At 53.9% G+C, this 26,308-nt stretch overlaps 3 protein-coding genes across 10 annotated transcripts; 1 reads left to right on the top strand and 2 right to left on the bottom strand.

Moving 5' to 3' along the window:
- Window positions 1-1,479: 1,479 nt before the first annotated feature.
- On the bottom strand, window positions 1,480-10,245 carry CATSPER4 (cation channel sperm associated 4). Its single transcript, XM_036447762.2, has 11 exons — window positions 10,135-10,245; window positions 9,361-9,435; window positions 8,762-8,905; window positions 7,868-7,969; window positions 5,890-5,987; window positions 5,601-5,721; window positions 5,285-5,418; window positions 3,834-4,015; window positions 2,954-3,155; window positions 2,494-2,659; window positions 1,480-1,926 (listed from the first exon to the last, which is right to left on the bottom strand). The coding sequence occupies exons 1-11, from the start codon at window positions 10,180-10,182 to the stop codon at window positions 1,876-1,878; spliced, it is 1,323 nt and encodes a 440-aa protein (XP_036303655.1). The 5' UTR covers window positions 10,183-10,245; the 3' UTR covers window positions 1,480-1,875.
- Window positions 10,246-10,349: 104 nt separating this feature from the next.
- On the bottom strand, window positions 10,350-21,152 carry CNKSR1 (connector enhancer of kinase suppressor of Ras 1). 8 transcript variants are annotated; one of them, XM_045584994.1, is made up of 23 exons: window positions 21,005-21,147; window positions 20,581-20,698; window positions 17,957-18,116; window positions 17,673-17,854; window positions 16,905-16,989; window positions 16,476-16,517; window positions 16,257-16,361; window positions 15,414-15,473; window positions 15,234-15,302; window positions 14,781-14,882; window positions 14,614-14,702; window positions 14,441-14,514; window positions 14,195-14,295; window positions 14,089-14,119; window positions 13,557-13,729; window positions 12,702-12,775; window positions 12,466-12,537; window positions 11,930-12,003; window positions 11,714-11,775; window positions 11,532-11,631; window positions 11,252-11,433; window positions 10,710-11,040; window positions 10,350-10,648 (listed from the first exon to the last, which is right to left on the bottom strand). In XM_045584994.1, the coding sequence occupies exons 1-22, from the start codon at window positions 21,054-21,056 to the stop codon at window positions 10,765-10,767; spliced, it is 2,283 nt and encodes a 760-aa protein (XP_045440950.1). In that variant the 5' UTR covers window positions 21,057-21,147; the 3' UTR covers window positions 10,350-10,648; window positions 10,710-10,764. The 8 variants fall into 8 exon arrangements, with proteins under 8 accessions (XP_045440950.1, XP_045440951.1, XP_045440953.1 ...); XM_045584995.1 differs by having other exon boundaries at window positions 10,710-11,025; window positions 21,005-21,146; XM_045584997.1 differs by having other exon boundaries at window positions 20,581-20,735; window positions 21,005-21,142.
- Window positions 21,153-25,573: 4,421 nt separating this feature from the next.
- Window positions 25,574-26,121, top strand: ZNF593OS (ZNF593 opposite strand). The gene is made up of 2 exons (XM_045583843.1): window positions 25,574-25,618; window positions 25,894-26,121. The coding sequence occupies exons 1-2, from the start codon at window positions 25,574-25,576 to the stop codon at window positions 26,038-26,040; spliced, it is 192 nt and encodes a 63-aa protein (XP_045439799.1). The 3' UTR covers window positions 26,041-26,121.
- The last annotated feature ends 187 nt before the right edge of the window (window positions 26,122-26,308 follow it).

Raw genomic sequence — 26,308 nt, forward strand, 5'->3', positions numbered from 1 at the left:
CAGTAGATAGATGAAGCTAGCATCCTAGAAGATGGATGAGCAAAGCCAGAAGCCCCTTGGAGGTCATCCCATCATGCTTCTGTCTCCAAACTCGTTGGTGCCCAAGCCTTTTAGCCAATTAAAGGGTGGAGTGGAGGATGGCTATGCACACATTATAGGATCTTCCTGAGGATACTACCTGATCTTCTTCCCCTCTTTGGCCAGCCAGACAAGGAGATGTGAGAGTCCCCAGAGAAGGATAGATGGAAAGGGTGTATGTAGATACTCACCAGGCAGATTGAGGGCTCGATCTCCAGCAAATAGCAGCAGCAGCAGTAGCAGCAGCAGCAAAAGCCACTGGCTGCCCGTAGCTCTGTTGGTTGATGATCCTGGAGGGCACTGGAAAGCAGTCCGGGCCCAAACATCAGCTCCAAGACAGTGAGGCACTGCTGTCACTGGGGCCACCTCTCACCTGCCTGCTGAGTATACCACCCTGTCCGGGGTGTCCAGACTTTTTTCCCTAGGAGACCCCAGAGGGCTTCTCTGGAGTGAAGCCAATGCTGATGGGAGGGGGGTGGAGGGTAGAGTTTCCCCATCAGCTGCAATCAGTGGGTCTCTGGGGATGCCCATTCAAGTTGATGAATATCCCCAAGGTCCCTAATTTGTCAGTCTTTGCTAAATAGCTGGGCAGAACTCTGGGCCTTCCAGCCTTCTCCTTTACCCAACACCAGGAACCCGAGTCTCAGTGATGTGGCTGATTTCACTGGCCTCCCCACTCCTGGGCTCAGAGCGGGCCGTTTGATCTTAGAGCTGGTAACCAATCTCATCCTCTCCTCATTGCACAGATGACAAGGCCCAGTGACTTGCCTAAGGACCAGAATTCTGTCCTCCAACATCTCTCTTCCTGTTGCCCATGACTGCCACAGCTTTCTTAGATTCTCTGCGTTGCCTAAGTCTGGAACCTGCTATGACTGTAAATGGTGTTTGGTTTGGAAGTCCCAAGAGGCCTCGCAGGTCAGAGGTTCCTCACCAGACTTCATTATCCTGGTCCACAAACTTCCTGTTGACTTCCAGTAAGCTTCAGCTCTACTCCTCTAGCAAGCCTGCCAGGACCCACAGTGGGCCCAGTCATTCTCCGTTGCCCCAAGATGGAGCTTCCTGTATCTGCATGACTTGGTCAACCGTGACCCCATTAGACTAGAATTCCCCAGAATGAGGACCAGTCTCTTCTGCCTTCAGACAGAGTAGGTAGAACTGTCTCCTGCATCAGGCAGGGCCTCTCAGTCGCCAAATTTCAGGTCTCTAAGCACATGAATTATATCTCTACCATTTAGTGACAGTTATGTAGGGTGCAAATTCTCTCTCCCATTAGACTGGAAGCTCTGAAGGGCAGTCAGTGACTTTCCCATTAGACAAACAGATCTGTCTTGCCCCTCAGACCTGGGGCAAGGTTGCTCCAAGGTGTTGGAGATCCACAAATAAGACAGATTGATCCCAACATAAAACTTTATTGTCAATACACAGATGCCTGGCCTTACTGGCCTCAGCTTTCTCCTCTTAGTTCTTGGGCCCACAGAGGCCCCATCTAGTTCTGGCCTAGAGCAGGGGGCCAGGGATGCCCCTACCTAGGCCAAATCCTGGCTGCCTTGGCCAGCACCTTCTTGCTGTAGGGCTCCCGCTCTCATCCAGCGCCCTTCTCCATCCTGGCTCCTCTGGACCTGGAGCTCACAGGCACAGGCCCCTGGAGAGGCCACCACCTCCTTGGCTCCAGACATCACCCCGGGTGGAAGGGAGAGGATGGGCTCAGGCCAGGCTTAGCCAAGTCATGCTTGAGATGCAGGAAGATGCAGCAGCTGGGCGTGTGTGCACAGGCTCCTTGGCTCCCCTCCTGCCCTCTCAGGGGCTGCCCCTCTTCTTTTTAACTAAAATTGTGGTAGATTCCTGAACCTGCAGGCCAAGAAGTCTTGTCAATACCCTACCCTGCCATGGCAGAGGCTCCTTACCTCCCTCCTCCAGCTTCAAGTCTGCCCCATCGAGGCCTCCGAAGGAAGTCCTGCATATGGCTAGCCTGCCTAGTATCCTCTCTGAGCTTGGGAGCCCAGGCTGTGGAGCTTTACAGTCACAGTCAGACGGTGTGGGAAGCAGAAGCTAATGTGGGGGAGTGCCTTTTTCTCCCCAGAGGCTTCCTCCTCAACAGGACCCAGGGGTCCTTTGCCATCAGTGGGCGTATCTGCCGCTAAGCAGGATCTGAGCTGGCACAATCTTCTCTAAGGAAGGGTAGGTTTGAGGGCACTAGAATCAGAAGTGGCTCAAAGAGAGGAATCTGATGGGATTCCCAGACCTCTTAAAGAAGAAAAGGTGGAACCTAATTAGATTGGCCCATTGGCCTTGACTGCTGGGGCTTGGATTCTGGGGGGAGGGCCTTGGAAAACTTGGACTAATTCCTCAGAGACTAGGCTGGGCTGGGTACGGTGGCGGGATGAGCACAGATCGGGTAGGAGAGGGAAACGGCACCTTTTCCCTGTGGGCGAGCGCAGAGATCAAGTCTTGCTGGCTAACCATCTCACGGAGGTCTATGGAGGACCTGCTCCCCAGCGACTGGGTCTTTGACAAGTGCCGTTGCAATAGCTCCTCCTCCTGCTCCTGGTTGAAGCGGATGGAGCGTACTTCCTCCACTATCCTGGGGGCAGAGGGGTGAGCACGTTCAGGGTAAGGGGAAAGGGGCCATTCTCCCCTCCGTTCCCTGGTGTCTGCCCCTTCACCCTCCCTGTTCACGCTGACAGAGATCCAGGCCAAGCCAGGAAGTCTGGATTCCAGCTCCTCCAAAAGGCTGGAGAACCACGGGCAAGTCACTTCATCTCTCTGGGCCTCAGGACCGCAGTATAAAATGGCGAGGACATACAGCCAGAAGAAGCTGAGGCTCTGCTCAGCCCTGACTCACGGGGCTCGGGGGTACCCCCAGGACCCGCCCTACGTGTTGAGCTCATCTCGGATCTCTTTGTACTGCATCAGGTTCTCCTGTATTGCCTCGAGCACCAAACAAAAGTTGTCGCAAGCGCTTTCCGAGAGGTTGGACAGGGGGCCCCCCATAAGCGGCTCTTGGGGAACGCCAGACATCTCCAAACGGGCCACCTCGCAGTGCACCAGCGGCAGGTCCTTATTCCCGTACTCCACATCTTCTCTCTGAGGAAGGGGAAATGGAGAGGGGATGGACGGCTCAAGCCAGCACCCTCTGCCCCAGCCCCTTCCTGCTTGGCTTCAGAGAGGATGAGTCTCTTAGGACACCAGGATTCCAGTGTCCCTCATTTCAGCTTCCAACAATCTTAGCCTTCTCGCTCCTGCTAAATCCTGCTAAATCCTACCCAGCAAACTTCTAAAGCCACAGCCCAGTGACTTTAACACTGTGGGAAGTACTACGCCATTGACCTTCCCAACCCTTTGGAGGGTCTAACCCTGACTAAATAACACTGTAGCCAACATTTAGTGAGTCTTTAGTATGTGTCAAGTACTATTCATTTACCCATGCCATTCTCATAATAGTACGTTGAGGTAAGCACTATCATTATTCCCATTTTACAGAGGAAGAAATCGAGGCTTAGATTGGTTAAATGCCCTAAGGTCACCCAGGCTACTCAGTTTGAGTTGCCATAGAAATAAGACATCCAGCAAATCCATAGCCCTCAGAAGCCCCAGTTGGTGAATCGGCACTCAAGGTGGGAAATGATGCCTCTGGGTCTCAGGCTTGGCTTTCTCCAGGCACTTGAATGTGTGAGCACACACACACACATACCCCCATGCTCAAGTCAGCACTCAGGCATACACCCCCTCTCCTCCCTCTGTCCTCCCCATCTCACTCACCCCGCTGAGGTTTATCATTTTATTCTTTCGTCCCTGCTCTGCCTTCATCATTAGCTCCAGGTTGGTGGTCACCACGACGACCAACAGGTTGATGCCAATAAGGGCCCCGATAGTGATGAAGGTGATAAAGTAGAAGGCACCTGCAACCTCCATTGCGTAGTCGTCGCTGGCCTTCGTCCTGGAGATGGCAGGTAGGGGCCCTGTCACCGCCCTGGCCCTTTGAGCTGTTTCCTCATCTATGAAATGGGGAAATTATCTCAAGGCCTACTAGGACTTCTGCTGCCTCACTGCTATGGTGAGATCCAATGCCTACTTCTAATTGTTACAGCAGCTGCTCTTTACTGAGCACCTGCTGTACTGCCAGACAGCAGGGTCCTCAACCCACCCCTGCATTATCAAGTCTAACCTATTGGCTATACTCTTTCTTATTAGTGAAGATAATTCAAGCTCATTATAGAAAGAGTAGAAAAAAAATATACAGGAAAAATCCCACCCACTGTTAATACCTATTGTAAATATCCCATATTTCCTCTCCCTCTCTCTCTCTCTCTCTCTCTCTCTCTCTCTCTCTCTCTCTCTCTCTCTCTCTCTTTCTCTCTCTCTCCCCCCCACCTTGTGTGTGTGTGTGTGTGTGTGTGTGTGTGTACTATGCCAGGTTCTATGCTAAGAGATTTTATATCGATCCTCACAGCAATTTATGACATAGCTAATATTGTATTGTAATCCTCAATTGACAGATAAGAAAACTGAGGCTCAGAAAAGTAATTTGCCCAAGGTCATATGGCTAGTGTGATAAAGACTCAAAAGCCCAGTCCCCCTTTATTGCACACTCTGTGTTTCTCTACCACCTAAATCACAATGGATAATGACAGTAGAATCACTTTACCAATTGAGCTTCTACTCTCACATGAATGGGATAAAAATGATAAATCAGTGGCTCAAATCCCTGGAGTGGACTGGAAACAAATATTGTTTCGTCTTAATGGGAAGGGGTAAAGGACAGAACCCAGGCAGCCACCTGTGGCCAAACGTGACCTTGGGCAGTGAGTCCAGGCAGCTTGGTAGGCTCCAATGTGGGCTGGGAGGCTGCCCTAAAGCTCTAGTGCAATCACAGACAGCTCCCGTGCCCAAGGCCTGCCAACCGGCTGAATAGCATGATGGGAGAAACATCCATGACTAGGCCTGTAGTGGGACTTAGACTGTGTGAAGTTTCAAGGGGACAAGGCTTCAAGTGGTCCACAAACCCAGAGGCCCCAAACTCGGTAATCTCTTTCCCTTCTTTAAAGCCCCGAACCCCTTTCCTGCTGGGACATCCTCATCCCCAGCCCTGGAGCTCCACACCCACCTGAAGCCCTCTCCCCTCTCCAGTCAGTATTTCGTTTCATGAGAGCCCAGCCCCTGCCTTGCCTGGATGTGCTGGGGAATCAGAAGGCTCACAGGGACTCACTGAAAGTCATTGTAGATATCCACCCAGCCATCTTGGGTGATGCAGATGAAGAGGGTGTACAGGGCAACCTGCATGTTCTGGAAATGCTCGGGCACAAATGCACCAAAGAGAGTGACCCCAAACACGGAGAACACCTGCAGAGAGACCGAAGACCCATCTGACTTCACACAGAGCCTTGGAGACAGCACATACAAATGAACGCTGCCAAGGGAATCACAGGGATTTGGGCCCATAAACCTCGCCTCTTCTCCAGACACCCCTGTATCCCCAATGACCCATTGGGAAAGGGAGTGGCTGGGGTGGGAGAGGGACTGACCAGCATGAAGAAGAGGATGAGGGCCAAGATATTGGCCATGTCAGGCACCGACTGCAGGACGACGCGAATGATCCGGGCCAGGGGCTCCACAGCCATGCATACATGCACGAGACGAAGGACCCTGTAGCAGAGCCTCTCAGGGATGCCCCTCAGCCCTCCCCAGACTCCTCCTCCTCACTGCCATCCTACCTTCCCAGACAGGTAGAACTATCCCCAGTCGGAAAAGCCCCCCATCTCTTTCCCAGGGTCCAGGCAGGTCCCCCTCTTTTCTCCAGAGTTCCCAGCTCACCTGAGGGTGTAGGTGATAGAGGTGACATTGAGTTCATCAATGAAGAACCCCAGGACCAAGATAAAGATGATAAGGAAGTTGAGGATGTTCCAGCCGTCCTGGGGGGTGGGGTGGGCCAGCCCCATCGGGGTCTGTCAGGCCCAGCCCATAGAGACATCCTGGGTCTGCCTTCCCCCACCCCCCAAGGGTGAGGGGATCAATGTTCTCACAGCAGGGCCAGTCATCTGCCATTCACGGTTGTTACTCATTCTATTGCCGACAAAACATGCCACCCAATAGGCATGCACTTGCTGTCTCATACATGTGTCAACAGCCAAGTGCAGCCTCAGAGACACACAGTGTTTGGTTGCACACACATACAAGCTAGTTCCTAAGCTGAGCACCCGCCTTGGTCAGTGCACTGCTGACAATGGCCTTGCCCTACAGTGACAAGAGAGTGTTTGGATGCTCCAGCCTTTGTGTGACACACACTCCAATGAAAAATAAAAGGAAAATAAATACTAATGAAAACATTAAAGACCACTGCTTCAGTAGCCAGTTCAGAGGTGAACTAGCTCTCACTGTATGACAGAGACAGGAAATTTTTACAAGCCCTTTGTCCAATAAGGCACAAACTCATCTAGGAGTGGGGACGGGGGAAGGAAGCTCTCAGAGATGAAAACTCAAGCACAACTACTAAAGAGGGGAATTTGCTCTGTCTAACAAACAATATGTGCAGTGACCTTTTGACCAGTCATCCCACTTCTAGACACCTGACCCACAGAAACCCTAGTTCAAGTACAAAATGACATTTGTAAAAGGTTGAAAACAACCAAAGTGTCCAGCAATTGGGCCCTAGTTGAATAAACTATTACACATTCATTCATTGGAATAGTACTGTTTAGCCATAAAAAAAGAAAGAAAGAAAGAAAGAAAAGTAAAAGATCTTCATGTACTGACATAGAAAGTTTGCCAGGATCCATTAAGTGACAAAAGCAAAGTGCAGCCCTAGCTGAAAGAGAAGGGTCCCTGGCTGGTTTGGCTCAGTGGATAGAGCATTGGCCTTCAGACTGAAGGGTCCCTAGCTGGATTCCAGTCAAGGGCCATACCTGGGTTGCAGGCTCAGTCCCCATTAGAGGGCATGCAGGAGGCATTTGATCAATGATTCTCTCTCATCATTGATGCTTCTATCTCTCTCTCCCTCTCCCTTCCTCTCTGAAATCAATAAAAACATATTTAAAACAATAAAAAAAGCAAAGTGTAGAACAGTGACAATAGTATGCTACTGTTAGGAAAGGGAGGACTAAAAATATATACTTGTTTGCTTATGATTGCAAAATAGACAGAGGAAGGATAAGCAAGAGACTATAAATACACAAAGATTACCTAGAGAGAGTGGGGGTGGAGAGAAAGGGATGAAAGGGAAGAAATAAAAGCAAGAATTCTGTGTACTTTTCAATATAGTTTTGACCAATATGTATCTGCACTAAATATTTTTTAAACTATTTTTTAATGAAAAAAATGATCTTAAGTCCAATAAACACAAGCTCGTGCAGTATTCCAAGTTCAGAATGTCTGTGGCTACACATCCATAAGGAGACACAAGTCTGCCTGTCTACCAATCCAGTATTAAACTCACCCTATATGCCAGACCCTGAACCAGATTCTAAAAACACAGGATTTCTGCACTTCTGGGCTCACAGCTTATTTTGTTTTGAGGGAGTTGGACAGGCAGTAAACATTAACTCTAAGTGAGAAAGATAAGCACATAATATTAGAGAGACACAGAGTGACAACCAATCTAGTCTGGAAGAGATAGGAAGGCTTCCTGGAAGAGAGGACATTTGAAGTAGTCTCTCTAACACACACACACACACACACACACACACACACACACACACCTCAATCTTCAGGGCCAGGAGCACAGGGATGGGGACTGGATGGGGTACAATTCCTAAGGAGGGGTAGGGACAATGGCAGGAAGGGCTCAAGATCTCACCTTCCAGAAAATCCAGAAGCCATTTAACCAGCCAAGGAGAACCTCACAGATAAGGATGGTCAGCACAATGTCATCTATGGTAGAGAACAACTCATAGTGTCTCTACATGGAAGACAGAGAAAAAGAGAGGGACAGAGAGGTCAGTGGAGTATGGGACTGGGCAGGGCCAGGGAGAGAGGACATCCTGGGGGGGAGGGAAGGCCCATATTCCTGCTGCTCTTCATCCTTAGCATCTTTGTAGCTCCTTTATTTTATTTTATATTTTTTAAAATATATTTTTTATTATTTCAGAGAGGAAGGGAGAGGGAGAGGGAGAGAGAGATAGAAACATCAGTGATGAGAGAGAATCATTGATCAGATGCCTGCACACTCCCTATTGGGGATGGAGCCACAACTCATAGTTGGTTGGCCATCTTCTCACGCACTAGGATATTGCTAATTCCATTCCCAATCAAGAATATATGCCCACATTGCAGGCTCGATCCCCAGTGCAGGAGGCAGCCGATCAGTATTGCACTCTCACATCCATGTTTCGCTTGTTCTCTCCTCCCTTCCTCTCTCTCTAAAAATCCATTAAAAAAAAAAAAATCTTATAAATAAATAAATAAATAAATAAATAAATAAAATGGGATCCCCTTCCATACAAGGCATCTGCTTGCCCGTGTCTGCTCACACTGTTTTTTCCCCCTGCCCTTCCTGTACAAATGCAATGTGTTCCTCAAAGCTGGGCCCCCTCCACCACCAAGGCTTCCTTTATCTCTAGACCACTGGAAGGTCAGTGCCAGCAGGCCTTGAAGAGCAGCAGATCCAATCATCGCAGACAGAGGAGGAGCCTGAGGCCCAGAGAGGGAAGCGCCTTACCCGGGGCCCCATGAGGTCAGGCTAGAGTCCCACCTGACCAATGATGTAGTTGGTGCGCAGTGCGATGGTGATGGCGTTGACCACCAGCAGCGTGGCCAGCAGCAGCTGAAACGCCCAGTGCCGGAGCAGCTGCTTGACGTACATTCGAGTGAAGAACTCCTGCATTTCCCAGGCATCCTGGGAGAGGGCGAAGGACCTTCCTTCAGGCAGGTATCACCGTAGGAGGCCACTGCCTGGATGTTTGCGCTCAGTGAATGGGGTTCTCTGAGGAAGGCCACTCTGGGGGGAGGGGGCCTAAGAGGGAATCATGGTATGGGGTATCAGTGTAGAGGTCACTACCTAAGCGGCCCACTGCTGGGGGATCTTTGTCGGAGTCATTACAGGGGAGACTCTTTTAGGATCTCTTGTTGGTAGGAGACTGTCAATAGAGAGGGGTTCCTATGCGGAGCACTGACAGGCAGTTCTAACATACCATGGGGGCGGGAGGGTTGTCTGCAGGCACTACTGCTGGGGAGTGTCCTCTGGAAGGACGGTTAGAAGGCAAAAGGGACCGAGTGATTGTGAGGCTTGTTGCCACCCGGGCACAGCTGCAGAAGGGTCCCTGTGGGTGAGGTTGGACCACCTGTCCTTACCTTTCTGTTAATGATGTCTCCGCGGTTGATGAGCACTTGCTCCTCTGGCCAGAAGTAGGGATCATAAGGGGACCTCTGCAAGGGCAAGGAGAGGGCCCATCAGCGCAGCCCCTACCCCTCTGGACCCCGCACAGTCCTCCTATGCCCCCCCCCCCCCGATCCTGGGATGCCCAGATTAAATGGCAGAGCCAGGCAGGGGTCATCTACCATGATACTCAAAGACTTGATAGTCCTTCGCTTCCATAGGCTATCTGTCGCCATCGTTGCTCAGTCTCCTCCTACGAGTCAAAGAAACTTTATTCCATGCCGTCTTGCTCCCCCTCGTGGTGATATCATAGAGGCCTCTGTGACTCCAGCCATTTGCATTCCACCAAGGAATTCCAGTCTCGAGAGGAGTTCCTGCCACTGAACTCCCTTGACATCCCACCGAGAAAGCCAGGGACACGAAGGACCTTGGCTGGGGTCAGAGGTCAGAGGCTGACAGAGCAGGTCAGGTCTCCTCTACAACCTGGATGGAGGGGAGTGTGTCCCTACTCCAAATCCAGGAGCTGGAGGTGACACTGGGCTGAGGAGAGGAAAAGCATGTTCACCTCAGGGCCTTCCTCCAGCTGAGACAACCGGCAACCGGCATCTCTCCCCTCTGGCTATGCCATCTCACTACCCTGGCCTCCAGGAGCCCGCCCTGCCCTTCATGCAAGGTAGGTACTCCATCTAGGGAAAGGCTGGTCTCTGTTTTCCACTCTGTCTCCCCTGAGACGGGACAGGAAAGCAAACCTCTGGTCTACAGGACTGGGACAGATGAGCACGAGTAGAAGCCCCCATGAGGCACAGATTAGCAATCCTCCTCCTGGGGGACAGGAGCCTCACGCACAGCCCCGGCCAGTGGGCTGGTGACCAAGAACGCTCACCCCCGTCTGACAGCTTTTCACCCCAGCCCCCCTGGGGAGCCAATTCCTGACGCTAGTATGGAAGTCCAGCACAGATGTGGGTTCATTGTAGAGAAATAATTGGCTTTATTTGGCTGAAGGGTCTCTTGTGTAAAGCGAGGAAGGCCTGTACAGACCGGTTTGGGGAGGGAGAAGTGCCAGAGGACGGAGGGAGGCAGGTGTGTGCCCCCACCGGTCAGAGGGCAGACAGGAGGGAGTTTCTTGTAGCCTTGCCTCCCATTCTTCTGTTGCCAAGGTGGGAGAGAGTGGCACTGAGATCTCATTACATCACCCCACTCCAGGGCAGAAGGGAGCAGAAATGGTGGCCGCTCAGGCAGGAGGGGGTCCGCTGGGGAAAAGCCATGGACCACTCCTACTTCCAACCTTGCACAGAACACAAGGACACTCGGTCCTAGACATGTCTGAGGCCAGAGGCGGAGGTGGTCCTCAGGGCCGGAGGTCAGGAACTCGATGCTGGTCAGGGTCGGAGGTTGCTCTCTGGGGTCAGGTGGCAAAGATGGGAGTGTTCCTCAGAGTCAGGGGACGGGGGGCGGGCAGAATGTTCTCTGGAGCCAGAGGCCTGGGCCTGGGGGCCGCTCTCGGCCTGCTCCACTCCCCAGGCCCCCAGGCCCTCTGAGTAGAGCTCCTGGTTCTGCTCTTTCCACCGTCGGAACTTCTCTCCCGTCAGCTCAGCGTCGCCCAGCACTTCTTCCAGGGCCTGCAGCTCCTGCAGCTTTGCCTGTAAGGAGAGTCGCTTAGGGGCCGTGATCGCCCAGGGAGGGCAGCAGAGCCTAATTTGGGAGTCTAGTGCCTGGAACACGGCCCCGGACCTGGCTAGCCCTGGTTCTCAAATCAGGAACCTAGAACTTGGCCCACTCCACAACCGAGCCCAGAGCTGCGGGCCAGCAACCAGAGCCAAAGGCGTAGAGCCCAGCCCCCTGCCACGCCCAGTGCCCCCCGCGGACCTTGAGCGTGCTCTGCAGGGCCCGCACACGGTGCGCCCGCTCGTTGAGCTGGGGGTCTCGGTTGCGCCGCATGAAAGAGCTCCGCCATTGTTCGTGGGTGAGGGGCTGCGGCTGGCCCAGGAGGGACACGCCGCCCTGCCTCAGCCCCCGCACCATTCCTTCCAATGTCCCCTCGCTGCTGTCTGTGAGAAGGGGGGGAGGAGGGGGGGGAGAAGAAGGATGAGGATGTGCCTGTCCCAGGCCCAGCTCTCCACCTCGGCTCCCGCCCCCAGCACAGCACCTGTTGGGAGGCCAAAGGAGGTCCGCGGGCTGCCCTGCATGGGGGTGGCTGCAGGGGATGCATCTCCACGGGGGGGACTCCCAGCGTGGCCCTGGCTGGGCTGTGGGCACCGGGAAAGGAGAGGAAGGTATCAGTCTGAGCTTTGTGCCCTGCTACCCACCCCCCACCAGACCCCGACTCACCGAGGCTGAGCGGGACCCAGCCTCATCGTCAAGGTCTTCCACTTCTGTTTCGCTGTAGCAGTCTGGGGTGAACAGGGGCAGTTGGGGAACCCACTAAGCTTCACAGGGTTTTGGGGGGCAGGGAAGTGGGTGAGGGCATTTGAGCTCCCAGCCTCTATCCCAGGAAAGGCAGAAGCTCGGGTGAGACACAGGGAGACCCACCCTGCGAGCACCCACCTTCCTCTCGGGGCGGGGCGGCCTGGCCTGGAGACTGGTACTTGGAAATGCAGGTGATGAGGTGGCGCACCCACCTGCGGAGGGCAAATGGGTCTGAGGGAGTTTCCAGGTGCTGTATGCAAAGGGCCTTTCCCCTGTTTGATCGTCTAATCCTGTGGTCGGCAAACTGCGGCTCGTGAGCCAATGTGGCTCTTTGGCCCTTTGAGTGTGGCTCTTCCACAAAATATTATGGCCTGGGCAAGACTATTTTGAAGAAGTGGTGTTAGAAGAAGTGTAAGTTTAAAAAATGTGGCTCTCAAAAGAAATTTCAGTCGTCGTGGTGTTGATATTCAGCTCTGTTGACTAATGAGTTTGCTGACCACTGGTCTAATCTAATTTTCAGAGCAACTCTGAGAGGTAGGAACTCTTATTAGCCCATTTTATAGATAATGAAACAGAGGGTTAGGAAGTGAGTGCCTTGATCAACCACTATCAGAGAGCCGGGATTTGAATCCAGGCTCCCGTGGAAGCCTGGGAGTGGAGAGGGTGGCACTCACATGCTCAGATCCGCCAGGGTATCGGCAGCGAAGATGAAGGGTTTGTACACGTCATGGGTGAGCTGGAACACACTGCCGGGGAGCAGAGGGCCTTCCCTCAGCCTGGGGTGCCCATCTAGAACCCGGAGAGGCCGCACCGCAATCCCAGCTCCCTGCCGCCTCCACCCTGCCCCTACCGCCACCCGGTCTCTCCCGTTCTCTTCCCGCCACCCAGCCCGTCACAACCAGGACTTAACTATTTTTTCTTCTGATCATGCCCACTTTCCAGACTGTAGTTGGAGACATTGATGAGGCCCTCAGCCTTCTCATCCTGGGGGGATCACAGTGAGGTCAGCACAGAGCCACATCCCACGGGGGCATCTGCTGGGCTCTCTGGCCACAAACCTCTCGGTGTCGGGAGCTCAGGGCAGACATTTGGGGGGTGCGGAGGGTGTGACCACCGAGTGGCTTTGAGCCAGGAAAGGGGAGGCAAGGAGATCCAGAGAAACAGCCTCAAAAGAGGAGGCTGCACCCACATTTGCTCCGTCAATAGGCACAGAGGAAGCCACCTCGTGCCACTGAGCCCTGCAGAGGCTGCTCTCCCTCTGGCCGCTTTCTCCTTCCGCCTGACTGGCCCTCAGGTGCTGACTTCCCAGGGACCTGCGCCAGGCCTCAGGCTGGACTGGCCACCTCTGTGGGCTCCCCACCCAGCCCCCATTCCCTGGGCTTTTCCTTTGTCACAGCGTGTGTTCCCTGCACTCTCCTTGAGCGTGTATTCACCCTCCCCCCACCCCAGCCTGGAGTAGCAAGAACTCCCCAGTGTCCCAGTCTCCCCTGTGTCCTCAGTGCCCAGCCCAGAGCTGAGTGACAGCGGGCACCTGCATGTTTGCTGAGGAATGAATGGCCTATCACTAGGATGGACAGAACAACAGAAGAGGAAGGAAAGGTGCTTTTAAACACATACCAGCTCCTTCCTCTTGGAAGCGTGTCCCCATTAACACTGAGGCTATCACATGAGTGTTTGTGGCCCACCCGGGACCGCAGTGGGAGGAGGAACAGGAACTGTGGCCCTGGGGTGACCCACCTGCTTCCACAGGGGTGTGGGGTCTCACCTGGGGCTGGCGGTACCAGTAGAGCTTGTGTCTCTTGAGCACAAACCAGCAGCGGCGCCAGCGGGGGCCCATGAAGCCCCCGGGCACCTTGCGCAGCAGCAGCCAGCCGTCGCAGTCGGGCTGGCCCAGCTCCCGGCAGGACACCCGCCTGCGGCTCAGCCGCGTCGCCACGCCTGCAGCAGCACAGCCCGGGCATCAGTGAGGGACCCCCGAATCCCTCCACCAGGAGAGCACCCCCTGATATGTCTGAACCCATTCTCTGTGCTTGGAATGAACCACCTGTCGGCTCTGTGACTCTCCGCATTGTGGAGGCGAGGAAATTAAAGAGCGGAGGACAGGCTGTTAGCTCGGTCTCAGAGCGCAGAGGCCCGGGCTGGGAGCACAGGTCTGTCTGATCCAAGAGACAGCTCTTTCCCGAGGGGCTGGGTGTAAAGTGTGTGTGTGTGTGGGGGGGGGGATTCCTGCCAGGCCTATGAAGACTTCTTAGAGCTGCTCACGTCAGGGACCCCCGCACGCTGGGCGCATCCCATACCTTTCGATTTCTTCCGATCACGGACAGGACTCTGAAAGGACCACAGCGGGTTAGAGAAGGGTCTGGATTGGAACCACACCCCTCCTTGCTGAGCCCCTCAGCTTACCTTGTCTTCTAGGGGTTCAGGAGTCTCTGCTCCCCCTGTTGGGAGTGTGGCTGGGGGTGCAGGGGTGACGGGCAGGGGCTCAGGGTCAAGAGAGGCAGAGTCTGTCAGGGAAGGAGAAGAGAGGGGAGTCCATGAGCCCAGTCCAGGCCGGGCAGTAGGGCGGGGGCATCAGGGTCCAGGGGTCAGAGCCAGGCACCCCACATGTCTTTCCTAGGGCATCACCACATTGCGGGACTTTGAAACCACCTGTTGAGGCAGGGCTGGACCCAGGGCTTGGGTTTGAAGTCAGGTTGAAGGCAAAGATGTCTTCAGATGTGGTCCTGGGGAGAGGAGAGCGAGGGGAGATGGGAGGAGAGCAAGGAGAGATGGGATGAGCCCATGGCTCCCCCACTAGACGCACCCAGGGCAGAGCCTGTTACCTGGGAGACAGTGGGCCCAGAGCCAGCGATGGGACCCTCGGCTGTGAGGAGCTCAGGGGCTGTGGGGAGCCCAGGGCCTGCGGAGGGGACTGGGGAACAACCAGAGCAGGTGATTCAGTGGCAACAGGAATCTGAAAGTGGCTGAGGGCAGGTCAGGGAACAGGTACCTGGGGAGGTGTCTCCGGCACCGGAACCTTCTTCAGCACTAAGCTGACCTTGGCTGGTTCCCGAAACAGCTCCCTCACGACATTCTTATGGGGCCAGCCCACCTGGGGGGCAGGACAGGGACACGGGGCTGGGTCAGCTGGGCAGGAGGCTCTAAAACAACCCAACAGCCCCCTCCCTTGGAGCACTCTCTCAGCCTCCTGGTTCTCTTCCTCCTCTTTCTCCTCCTCCTCCTCCTCTTCCTCCTCCTCCTCCTCCTCCACCTCCACCTCCACCTCCACCTCCTCCTTCAGGAAGCCTCCATGAGCCCCTTCAGCTTGGCTCTGCTACGGCCACTCTAGTGTAAGGTAACTCCCACAACCCTGGTCTCGGCAAGAGTCCCTGCCTGACCCACAGCCCTGGGTTCCATCCGGCCACCCCTTGGCTCCCACCATGTCGCTCTGGTTCTCACTCACCACCACCTGCTCATTGACCTGGACAATCTCATCTCCAGGCAGGATCTGCAGCCGCGAGTTGGGAGAGACCTGGTGTGGGAGGTGAAGCTCAGAGCGGGCACCTCTGGGGCCCGGAGCCGGCGTGGCTGCTGGTGAAAGGGCCTCAGGGGGTGGGCGGCTGAAAGGGTGTGGGGTTCTCACCTGGGTGCCCACCTGGGACACAAAGTGCAGGCAGTTGCTGGTGGTGTGGATTTCCAGGCCCTGTGAAAGCGGAGGCTGGAGTCACCGTGGGTGCGGGGGCGGCAGGGCCAGTGAGCAGGGCCCCCCGCCAGGCAACAGAGTCCTTGGGTGGGCAGGACTGGGGAAAGAGCTGGCACTGCCCAGCTTGCTGTGTGACTTCGGGCTTGTCACTCCTCTGCGGGTCTCTGCCTCTTCCCTTCATAGGATCAGAGGGAAGGTGGGGCGGCTGACCCCTCAGGTGTGACATCCTCAGCGCCTCTCCTAAGGGATGAGCAGGGATGGGCGGGCAGGGGCCGCGCTGGGCTCTGGCTTTCCCCTCTGGCTTTCCCAACGGGAAAGGTTAAAGCAGAAACATTCATGTCCTCTCCCCTAACTTTCCAGGTCTGTATCTCAGGGCTAGAATGTGTCAGGTGAGGATTGGAGAAGGTGCTGAATACTATGGGACCCCAGGAAAGTCCTCTAGGCATTTTTCTCTTTCCTTTTTTTGGTTCTTCTGTACAAAAAAAAGGCCTTCTAGCCATAGCAGTACAGGAACCCATGGGATCCTGGAGCCATGTTTCGGGGCCCAGGCCAGGTTGCCAATAGGTGAGAAGGGAGCCCTGGCCGGAGCTCAGTTGGTGGGAGTGCTGTGCCAATATGCCAAGGTTGCGGGTTCAATCCCTGGTCAGGGCACATACAGAAAGCAAACAATAAATGCGTACATAAGTAGAACAACAAATCAATATTTCTCTCTTTAAAAACACACCAATAAATAAAATTGAAAAAGAAAAGGCAGGAGGTCAGAGGTCAGAGGTCAGAGCTCACCAGAGGATCCTCCAGCTGTACGTGTTCCAGCACAGCCCTCTGCTCCAGAAGCTCCTGGGGGCTGCAGCTCAGAATGCTGTGGCAGATCCCGGTCATGTGGCTGCACTGGGGTGGGGAGCACAATGCCCAGACTGAGCCCCACCCACCGCGCCCTCGCCCCATTCCTCCCCACCCCCCAAACACACACACACACACACACACACACACACACACACTTACGATCCTCAGGACTTGGCTCTCCCTCTCCGCTGCCGGGCTGTCCTGGAAGCAGTGAGAGCAGGGCCTTCCCTGAGCAGGGGCACTGCCTTCTCTGGAGGGCGGGGCGGGCTCCCAGCAGTCCCTCCCCGCCTCCACTCCCTGACCCCCTTTCCAGAACTACTGGGCCTCAGAGCTCTGTCCAGAACTACACGGCCCTCAGAGCAGTCACTACATATGCCTTCTCCACTCCCCCCTCCTGAGACTCAAACTCCTGGGGGTGGTCTGGCCAGCTAGGAGACCCCCTGCCCCCATTGCCGCCTACCCAGTGGCTAGGCACCTCTCTTCCTGCTCTTGCCTCTTCCTGCCCTCACACCCAACCTTGTGCTGATTCACAGGTGCTTGACCTGTCTCTACAGCCTGGGCCAAACCTGGCCCCTCGCGTCCTCCTACCTCCTGCAAGGCCAGGCCCAGCTTTCGGCACAGCTCCCCAATCTCCTGGCAGGCCGAGAAGTCATTCAAGTGGGTGAAGAGGTACCTGGCGGGAGGAAAGGATGGAGCAGTGGTTAGCAAACCGTGCTTAGCAGTCAATTCACAGACCACTCAAAGCCAACTACTCATCTGAGAAGGGACAATACCTACTCTGATGGGCTTACCACAGCAGCTAATACTGTCAGGCTCTGTAGGCGCTGGGGGAGTCAGGAGTTAAATAGATAATTCCATCAATAATGATTTAACTGCACTTGCTGTGAGTGCAGGGAGCTGAGACTATACACCAGGGAAGGCTTCCCTGAGGAGGGGACACTCTGAGGGGACCTGTGGGACAAGCGCAGCCAGCGGAGGGGAGGAGCTCTCTCTGCAGTTGTGTGTTTTTTGTTGTTTTGTTTTGTTTTGTTTTGTTTTTTGTCTTTTCTCCTCCTTTTAATTTTTATTTGTTTTATTAAATTACTATCTGTGTACATATTTTAACATTGCCCACCCCCTCCCATACATACCCTCTATGCAGTTGTTGATGGCCGCTGTCACTACAAGCTGGGCGGGGTGGGGCGGGTAGGAACCCAGGTGACCCAGTGCCCCCAAGCAGACCAACCAACCTCCTTGCCCCGCGCCACCATATCTGAGCAAGAGCCAAGCTCTGTTTTTCTTTCCTGGGAGCCAAGGATGAGAAGGGTCCCCCCATCAGACACCCCAACCCCGTACGTTAGGAGGAGACTGAGGTACCTGTTGAGCCAGAAGAGGAGGGTCCGGGCCTCACGCACCAGCTCCACAGCCGCGCTGAGGACGTCAGCAGGCGGCTCGGCACAGCCCCCCAGGCGGCCTCGGACTGAGCTCTGGAAGACACGGGTCCCCTCCAGCAGCCTCTCGGTCAGGCTCCGCAGGTTCTCTGTCTGTAGCCCAGAACTCTGTGCCAGAGAGGGAGCTGGTCACCCCCCTGGCGGTGGCCAGCCCCTCAGACACCCCCAGGTGGGTGGGAGCTGCGGCCGGTGTGGCCACCCTTCACTCACCAGGGCCCGGAGCTGTTCCACCCCTTCCAGGATGAGCTCCTGGTGGCCCAGGGGGCGCACGGCCAGAGCCTCAAGGCTGCGGGGGCAGAGCTGCAGCAGGTACTTGCCAGGCAGCTCCCAGTCCTCAAAGCAGTAATCCTGCAGGCAATCATCGAGGCCTGGAGGGACAGCAGGGGTCGGCATGGGGGAGCCAAGGGGTGGCATGGCCTTTCTGGCCACTTCTTCACTCCCATAAAGCCTCCTTCCCTCCCATCTGTTCCTAATAACAACCCTGAGACCTAGGCTGTGTTCTGCCCATTTCATAGATGAGACTACTGAGTTGAGAAGTAAGATGGTTTCCCCAGACCAGCAGCAGCCTCACTGGAGAGCTAGAAATGCAAGTTTTTGGCTCTATCCTGCACCTGCTAAATAACACAGGGGTAGGGCCCAGCAGTTCTGGTTTCAACAAATTCTCCAGTTGTTCTGATGCTTGCTTGTCTACCAAATGGGGCGTAAGAACATGGATGGACTTTGGTATCAGGAAGGCTTGAAGGTCAGCACTGGAGCAAGTAATTTAATTGCTCTGAGCCTCAGTTTCCTCACCTGTAAATGGTGACAATAAAAGCATCTACCTTCTAATCATGTGTAAATGACATGATACATGTCAAACACTTGGCCCATTTCCTGGCTTATGGTAGACCAGTGGTCAGCAAACTCATTAGTCAACAGAGCCAAATATCAACAGTACAACGATTGAAATTTCTTTTTCTTTCTTTCTTTTTAAAAAAAATATATATTTTATTGATTTTTTACAGAGAGGAAGGGAGAGAGATAGAGAGCTAGAAATGTTGATGAGAGAGAAACATCCACCAGCTGCCTCTTGCACACCCCCACTGGGGATGTGCCCACAACCAAGTACATGCCCTTGACCGGAATCGAACCGGGACCTTTCAGTCCGCAGACCGATGCTCTACCGCTGAGCCAAACTGGTTTCAGCTGAAATTTCTTTTGAGTGCCAAATGTTTTAAACTTAAACTGCTAACGCCACTTCTTCAAAATAGACTCGCCCAGGCCATGGTATTTTGTGGAAGAGCCACACTCAAGGGGCCAAAGAGCCACAAGTGGCTTGCGAGCTGCAGTTTGCCGACCACAGTGGGAGACCATCAGAAACAGCACTTATGGCCAGAGTTTTGACCATGGTCTACAAGGCCTGCGATGATTGGGCTACCCCGTGCCTCACCAGCCTCATCACTTGACACAGCCCCTCAAGCTCGACACTTCAGATACAGACACTAACTCCCTGGCTGTGCTCCTGTCCCAGGGTCCCTGGAGGTGCTACTACCCGTGCCGGGACTGCACTTCCAGCTCCTCCCCTCCCTTTTCATTCAACTCCTGCAGGAAGTGCTCCCCAGCTCTCCAGGTTGGGGCGGGGCCTCTTCTGCTCCCACTGCTTGCTGTGCCTCCAGAAACACCTGCAACTGAGCACCAGCCTCTCCCACTTTGCCAAGAGCTCTTCAGGCAGGGGCCTTAAGTAACCGTTCATCTCTCACTCCAGCCCTTGCCTGGCACAAATGAGAAGACTGTTTACTGAATGCTTACTATGAGCTGAGCAACATTTTAAGGGCTGTAAACACACTTAGGATGTGAAGGTAAGCTCGCGGTCACATCTGTCACCCCACTGATCCCCAGGGTCGGCTCAGTGACCTGGCTGACTAGCAGGTGTCCCCTCCCTCCCTCCACTCCTTGTGCGTCCCTCCCAAAGCTGCATGTTCGAAGAGGATGGCCTTCCCCAATAGAAGAGAGGTCCATTCGTCAATCAAGGGTTAAGAATAATTAATTAACTCACTAATTAATTAAAAATAAACATATTCAGAATTTGATCCTCACCAAATCTAGAATGCAGAGACTACTGTCATCCCCATTTTACAGGTGGGAAAACGGATGCAAACAGAAGTGAACAGTTTGCTCACTCTTTGAAGGAATTCCTCCCATTCAAGCAAGCCAGGTTCCTCCCCTGGAGACCCCTGAGTGTGATCGGCAGCTCTCCCTCGCTCCCAGGGTGACAATTAAGAGCACTGAACAGGAGTTCCTGGGAACTCCTGGGAAGGAACTGGCTTGCTTGAATGGGAGGAATGCCTTCAAAGAGTGAGCAAACTGTTACTCCATAGCTATGGGCCCTTGAGCAAATTCCCAGGTACAATGGATGTGCTGTGCTGCCTCCTACACTGAGCTACCTACACATCCCAGGCATTTGTCAGGATCGTCTCATTCTGTGCGCTTCATGACACGTGAGGTGCCGTTCTCATTTTATGAGAGGGAAACGGAGTCCTATGGTCACAGAACTGGTGAGCGGAGGCGCTGGGCCTGAAACCCTGAGTTTCAGTCTGGGAGTCTGAATTCAACCCTGAATCCTGCTGTTATACGGTTAGTCACCCTGAACCTGACCCTGGTGTACTCATGCTGCCCCTCTAGGAGAAACTCACCTGCCCTGACTCACCTGCCCCTCCCACCTGCACGTCAGAGGTCTCCACTTCTCTGAGTCTGTGGGGCGTCCGGGACTTTCCCATCCATTTGGGCCCACTGAGCCTGAGGGGTATCTCCCTTGGAGACCCCTGGGCACAAACGGGGGGGGGCTGTGCCAAAGTTGCATCGGGTTAGGGCTCTGCTTCACACTGGGAGTCTCAGGGTGGAAAGAGGGAAACAGGGCAGGCTCTATTCCAAAGCCAGAGCAAATCACTTCCTGGCTCAGCGCGTCAGTTTCCGCTTCAGAAAAATGGGCTTAATAACAGCCCTCTACGCCCTGGGGCCACCCCTCTGTTTGCATTCCCCGCCGCCTCTCCATCGCCTCCCCCGCAGCCTCTCGGGACGGTGGGGCAATGGGAGACCCTTCTGGCTCCTCGGCCTCGGGGCTCACCTCTGCCTGCACAGTCGCCCAGTTCCAGATCCCAGGCAGACGCTAATCCACTCTCTGACAGCCTGGCCACCTGACAGCCTCAGCAGGCCTTTTCCTTTATTTACCTCCCCCGGCCCAGCGCCCCTCCCGCCCAACTCTGCCCCGGCCCCACCCACCTCGCAGCCAGGCTGCCACCTTCCCGGGGGTCCAGGTCTCTACAGGCTCCATGGTGAGTCCAGTCCGCCCGCCCGAAGGGATCCAGGGATCTGTGCCCGCTCCGTCCCGCGGGCGCAGGAATTTCCGCTCCGGAGCCCAGGGGTGGGGAGGGGCGGGGCGGGGCGGGGCGGGGCGGGGCGGGGCCGCCAGCTTACCTGGGCCCACGTGGTTGGCCAGGTGAGGCGCGCAGCCAGCCATTGGCCCACCGCCGCCGGCCTCCTGCCCGCCCTTCAGGCTGTGCCCGGGTTGCTGGGCGGCCTGATGGGAGGGCGGTGCCACTGGGGTGTAACCCCTGTGACCTGAGTCCACCTGGGGTCCAGCCCCAAACTGGCTTCACAGGGGGGGACGTTGACCTTTAGGCTCCTCAAAAAGAGGCTGAAGCCCGGCCGGTGCCCAATCTACCGCAGCTATGTTGCAAGTCTCCTGAAACAGTGTGATTTAACGGTGGGTTAATAACGATCATAATTTAAAATATTTTTTATTGGCTTTTTAGAAAAAGAGGGATAGAGAAACATTGATGTGAGAATGAAACATTGATTGGCTGCCTCCCTATCAGGGTTTGAGCCCAAAATCCAACCATGTGCCTTGACCAGGAATCAAATTGGCAACCTTTCAGTGTGCAAGGAATGACACCAACCAACCGAGCCACACCAGCAAGGGCAACTATCATGATTTTGAAATAGTTATGAGCATAAATATTTTTAGATACTTGCAATAACTACAATTCATTATAAAAATACTAGAGGCCCGGTGCACAAAATTCGTGCATGGGTGGGGGGTAGGGGGGTGGATTGTGTGTCCCTCAGCTCAGCCTGCACCCTCTCCAATCTTGGATCCCTCTCACAATCCAGGACTGCTGGCTCCCAACTGCTTGCCTGCCTGCCAGCCTGATCACCCCCTAACTGCCCTCCCCTGCCAGCTTGGTCACCCCTAACTGCCCTCCCCTGCCAGCCTGGTCACCCCTAACTGCCCTCCCTTGATGGCCTGGTCCTCTATAATTGCTCTCTCCTGCTGGCCTGGTTCCTCCCAACTACCCTTCCCTGACGGCCTGGTGCCCCCCAACTGCTCTCTCCTGCAGGCCTGGTGGTCCCCAATTGCCCTCCTCTGATGGCCCAGTCACCCCCCAACTGATGGCTTGATTGCTTCCAACTGCCCTCCCTTTGCAGGCCTGATCCCTCTCAACTATCTTCCCCTGCTGGCCTAATTGCCCACAACTGCCCTCCCCTGCAGGTCATCTTGTGGTGGCCATCTTGTGTGTTGGAGTTACGGTCAATTTGCATATTACCTCTTTATTATATAGGCTATGTGATTTCTATTGGTGACAAAGCCGCAGAGACTGCTAATACTTTAATCCATATGGAAGGGAATGCCAAATTTTGATTAGATGTTAGTGAAAATAAATATATTTTTTTATAAATATCTCTCCAAGTTTCTGGGATCCCTGGATTCTAAAACCCAGGTTAAGAGCCTTCTCTTAGAACAGTGTTTCCCAAAGTGTGGTACGCATACCCCCAGAGGTACAGGAAGAGTTTGGTGGGGGTACGCGTTGCACTGGAGTTTGGTGGGAATATGCACTGCACCGTGCTTAGCTGCGCCTAATTCTACGTTCTCATGAGTATGAGGAGTACTCAGCGTTACGAAAATTATAGAAGGGGTACACATATGTCAAAAGCTTGGGAAACACTGTCTTAGAACATCTGAAATGTACTAAATGTTGCAGTTATCATTATCAGCACAGCCAGCCAACAGACTCCCAGGACTTTGGAATCAGACCCAGTTGCACTTGCTGTGTGACTGGGCCCAAACTCTACCCATCTCTGAACTTATTTCTTCTTCTCTAAAAGGGGAACACCTAGACCTTAGTGCTGCGAGGGGTCCTTTAAGTATTCTGAAATCTATAACATGAAGTAGAGCTTTAATTTTACAAGGAGGCCTTCCTAGAGCCTACCCCTTTGATTGAGCCACCTAATTTGAAATCTCTACCAGTGCCCCACAAATAGCCTTCAAAGCCCATTACTATTTGCCTGTTAACAAAACCTAAAGGCTGAATTTGGTCTGTCGTCTGTGTGCGTTCATTGCCATCATTTATTAATTATTTTAAAGTATTTTTTTTATTGATTTCAGAGAGGAAGGAAGAGGGAGAGATAGAAACAGCAACAATGAGAGAGAATCATTGATCAGCTGCCTTCTGCAAGCCCCCTACTGGGATTGAGCCTGCAACTCAGGCATGTGCCCTTGACTGGAATCGAACCTGGGACCCTTCAGTTCGACAGGCCAACACTCTATCCACTGAGCCAAACCAGCTAGGGCCATTTAATAATTTCACATACAGCCCTAACAGGTTTGGCTCAGTGGATAGAGCATCGGCCTGCGGACTGAAAGGTCCCAGGTTTGATTCTGGTCAAGGGCATGTACCTTGGTTGCGGGCACATACCCAGTAGATGTGTGCAGGAGGCAGCTGATCTATGTTTCTCTCTCATCGATGTTTCTAACTCTCTATCCCTCTCCCTTCCTCTCTGTAAAAAAATCAATAAAATATATTAAAAATAAATAATTTCACATACAAATTGAGTTCTATGGAACTTGGCTAGCTCTGCTGACCCCGATCCCTTCTTGATAAGTGGCATCAAACACAAGTACAGGCCATCAGTTGCTTCCTTCAAAGGGGACTCCCTGGCTCAGCTTCCGTTTCTGAAAATGGATCAATAACAGCCCTCTCCGCCCATCTCATGAGTCCCCGCAGGTCTAGCTCCCTCATTTGTGAACCAGGAGGCTTCAGATATGCCACATGGCCCTCACCTCTCTGACTTTGTCCTTCAACTCACATTCTCACACCCTGCAATGTGTCCCCTCCAACCCTCTTCCATGCTGAGTCCTACTTTAATGTTTTGCTTTTTCCCTCTCTTCCTTCCTACAATAGTCTCCCTATGGCAGTCTGGGAAAGCCTAATAAACAGACCCATCTCCACCATCCATCAAACACCTCCCCTGAGATAGCAAAAGACATAGAAAGTGAGAAGCCAGCCAGCCTCTGCCCTGCCTGAACTCACAATCCTGTTGGGGAGAAACAGTCAAGAACTCACCACTTGTATCCGTGTATTCTCTAGAACACATGTGTCAAACACAAGGCCCGCGGGCCAAATCCGTCCTGCCAGGCCTTGCAATGTGGCCCGCACTGCGCTGTCATCACTGCACTCCGCTGCGTTTCCATCACAATGAGTTTATGATTGTTCAGTAAACCATTCGGCCCGCGATTTAGGCTGGATTTTAGATTTTGGCCCCTTCTCTGATTGAGTCCGACACCCCTACTCTAGGACTGGGTCCTAATAACCACAATAGTGTCTATACTCTGTGACCCTAGCACCTGGCATGAGTAGGCAGTTAGGGGCATAATGAAGGGCAGCTTCTTTTTATTTTAATATATAAATTGATTTCAGAAAGGAAGGGAAAGGGAGAGAAACATCAATGATGAGAAACATTGATCAGCTGCCTCCTGGGGATCAAGCCCAAAACCTGCGCATGTGCCCTTGACCACAATCAAACCTGGGACCCTTCAGTCTGCAGGCTGCCGCTCTATCCACTGAGCCAAACCGGCTAGGGCAGCAACTACTTTGAAGTTAAGAGTTTAACAAAAGTTCTTTCTACACATTTGCTGTAAAAATTTCAAAGGTCATTACATAACAGTACTGTAGTTCATTAGGTAAAAGGAGAACCTTTCCCCCAGCATATCCTTAGCCATTACACAGTGGGGGCCGCTGTTACATTTGCTGGGTGTTCTTGCATTGTCTATATATGTAGATAATCAATCTATACACTATTCTATAAACAAGCCTTTTTCATTTTATGAGATAATCAATGCCAAGTAACATAGGTAAACTTAGAATACTGCTTTCTAGAACGTGCTAAAAAATAATAGCTCTTTAAATTGGTATATACAAATCTTTTGTTGTTTCAAGCTGAGGGTAGGGAAGTCCTGGCAGGAACTCCCACCTTGGGGAAAGGGGTGATGTGTGCCCTCTCCCAAGGGGTGGTCGATCTAACCCAAATCTAGTGAAAGTGTCACTGTTATGGTGGGGGGTAAGGCACCTTTCCCACCTTTGCTGAGAGCTGACTGGTGACATCCAATCACCTGGGGCGGGGAAGGGCCAGGACAGGGCTGCAGAGGCCCTCTTAGTACCTGGTTCAGGCCAAAGAAGCCTGAGTGCTGTCAGCAGGGCCTCTGCCGCCTACCAGCCTGCATGCCCGGTGGCTGGGGGAGGTGCTGCTCAGGCCTGATGCTGATCTCTCCTGACAGCTGCTCCTAAGGCTGGCAGGGCAGGCGGGCAGGCGGGGGGGAAGGGACCAGATTTATAGGTCCAGTTGCCTGGACAGACCTGGGAGGGCACACTCTGGTGAGCATCCTCTGAGGGCATGGCTATGAGAGGTCAGGAACCACTCTGCCCTCACCTTTCCACTTCTTCATACCAAGAGTACCACGGGTGCTCATTTCTGCCTACACCCCACAGGCTGCCAGGGAGACTAGTGGCACCCATGCGACTGCCACGCCTGACCCCTGGCTACCTCCGGGTGCTACGGGTAAGTACCTCTAACTCAGGGTTTCTGGGACCGACCCCTCCCTCCCCATACTGTAACCGGGCGGTGGGCCCCCAACAGCCAGGGAATGTGGTCACGTTGTCTGCCGCCTGAGCTGCCAGGACCCAGATGGGCACTGAAGCGAGAGGGAACGGGGTGGAATCTCCCTGGGGCAGCCATGGCGGCCGTACCTCCTTCACCCAGCTATGCCTTCTCAGCCCCTTCCCTTCCTGGAAGCCTCAACTGACCCTTCCGGCGGACCCTCTGTACATCCCCAGATGCAGGTAGCCGGGAAGCTGAAGGCAGAGCCCCCGTGTTCACTGACTGGGGTTGTGGCTACACTGATGGCTGTCCTCGGACTGGGTGGCTCCTGCTATGCCGTCTGGAAGATGATGGGACAACAGCCACCGCCACGGGCCCCGTGACGAAGTGGGCAGCCTGTCACCTGGGCCCTGGGGGTAGGTAACTCCGCAGGGACTGCAATCTTGGGGTCCCACTTCATTTCTTCCCTCATCGGAAGCAGAGCCGTTTAAACCTGATTCTACGCCCCCTCCCCCCTCCTCCCCACTGTACCTGGGCTCTGCCTGGTGGCTCCGGGCAAGGATGCGGGTTCCACAGCTGGACCAAGTAAGGAACAGACCCCCTGGGTGCTGCACACAAGAATGGCAGAGAAATCCTTACGGGGCAGGCGTT

Source organism: Pipistrellus kuhlii, unplaced genomic scaffold (genome assembly GCF_014108245.1).
Source record: "Pipistrellus kuhlii isolate mPipKuh1 unplaced genomic scaffold, mPipKuh1.p scaffold_m20_p_2, whole genome shotgun sequence".
In the NCBI taxonomy this organism is placed as follows: Eukaryota; Metazoa; Chordata; class Mammalia; order Chiroptera; family Vespertilionidae; genus Pipistrellus; species Pipistrellus kuhlii.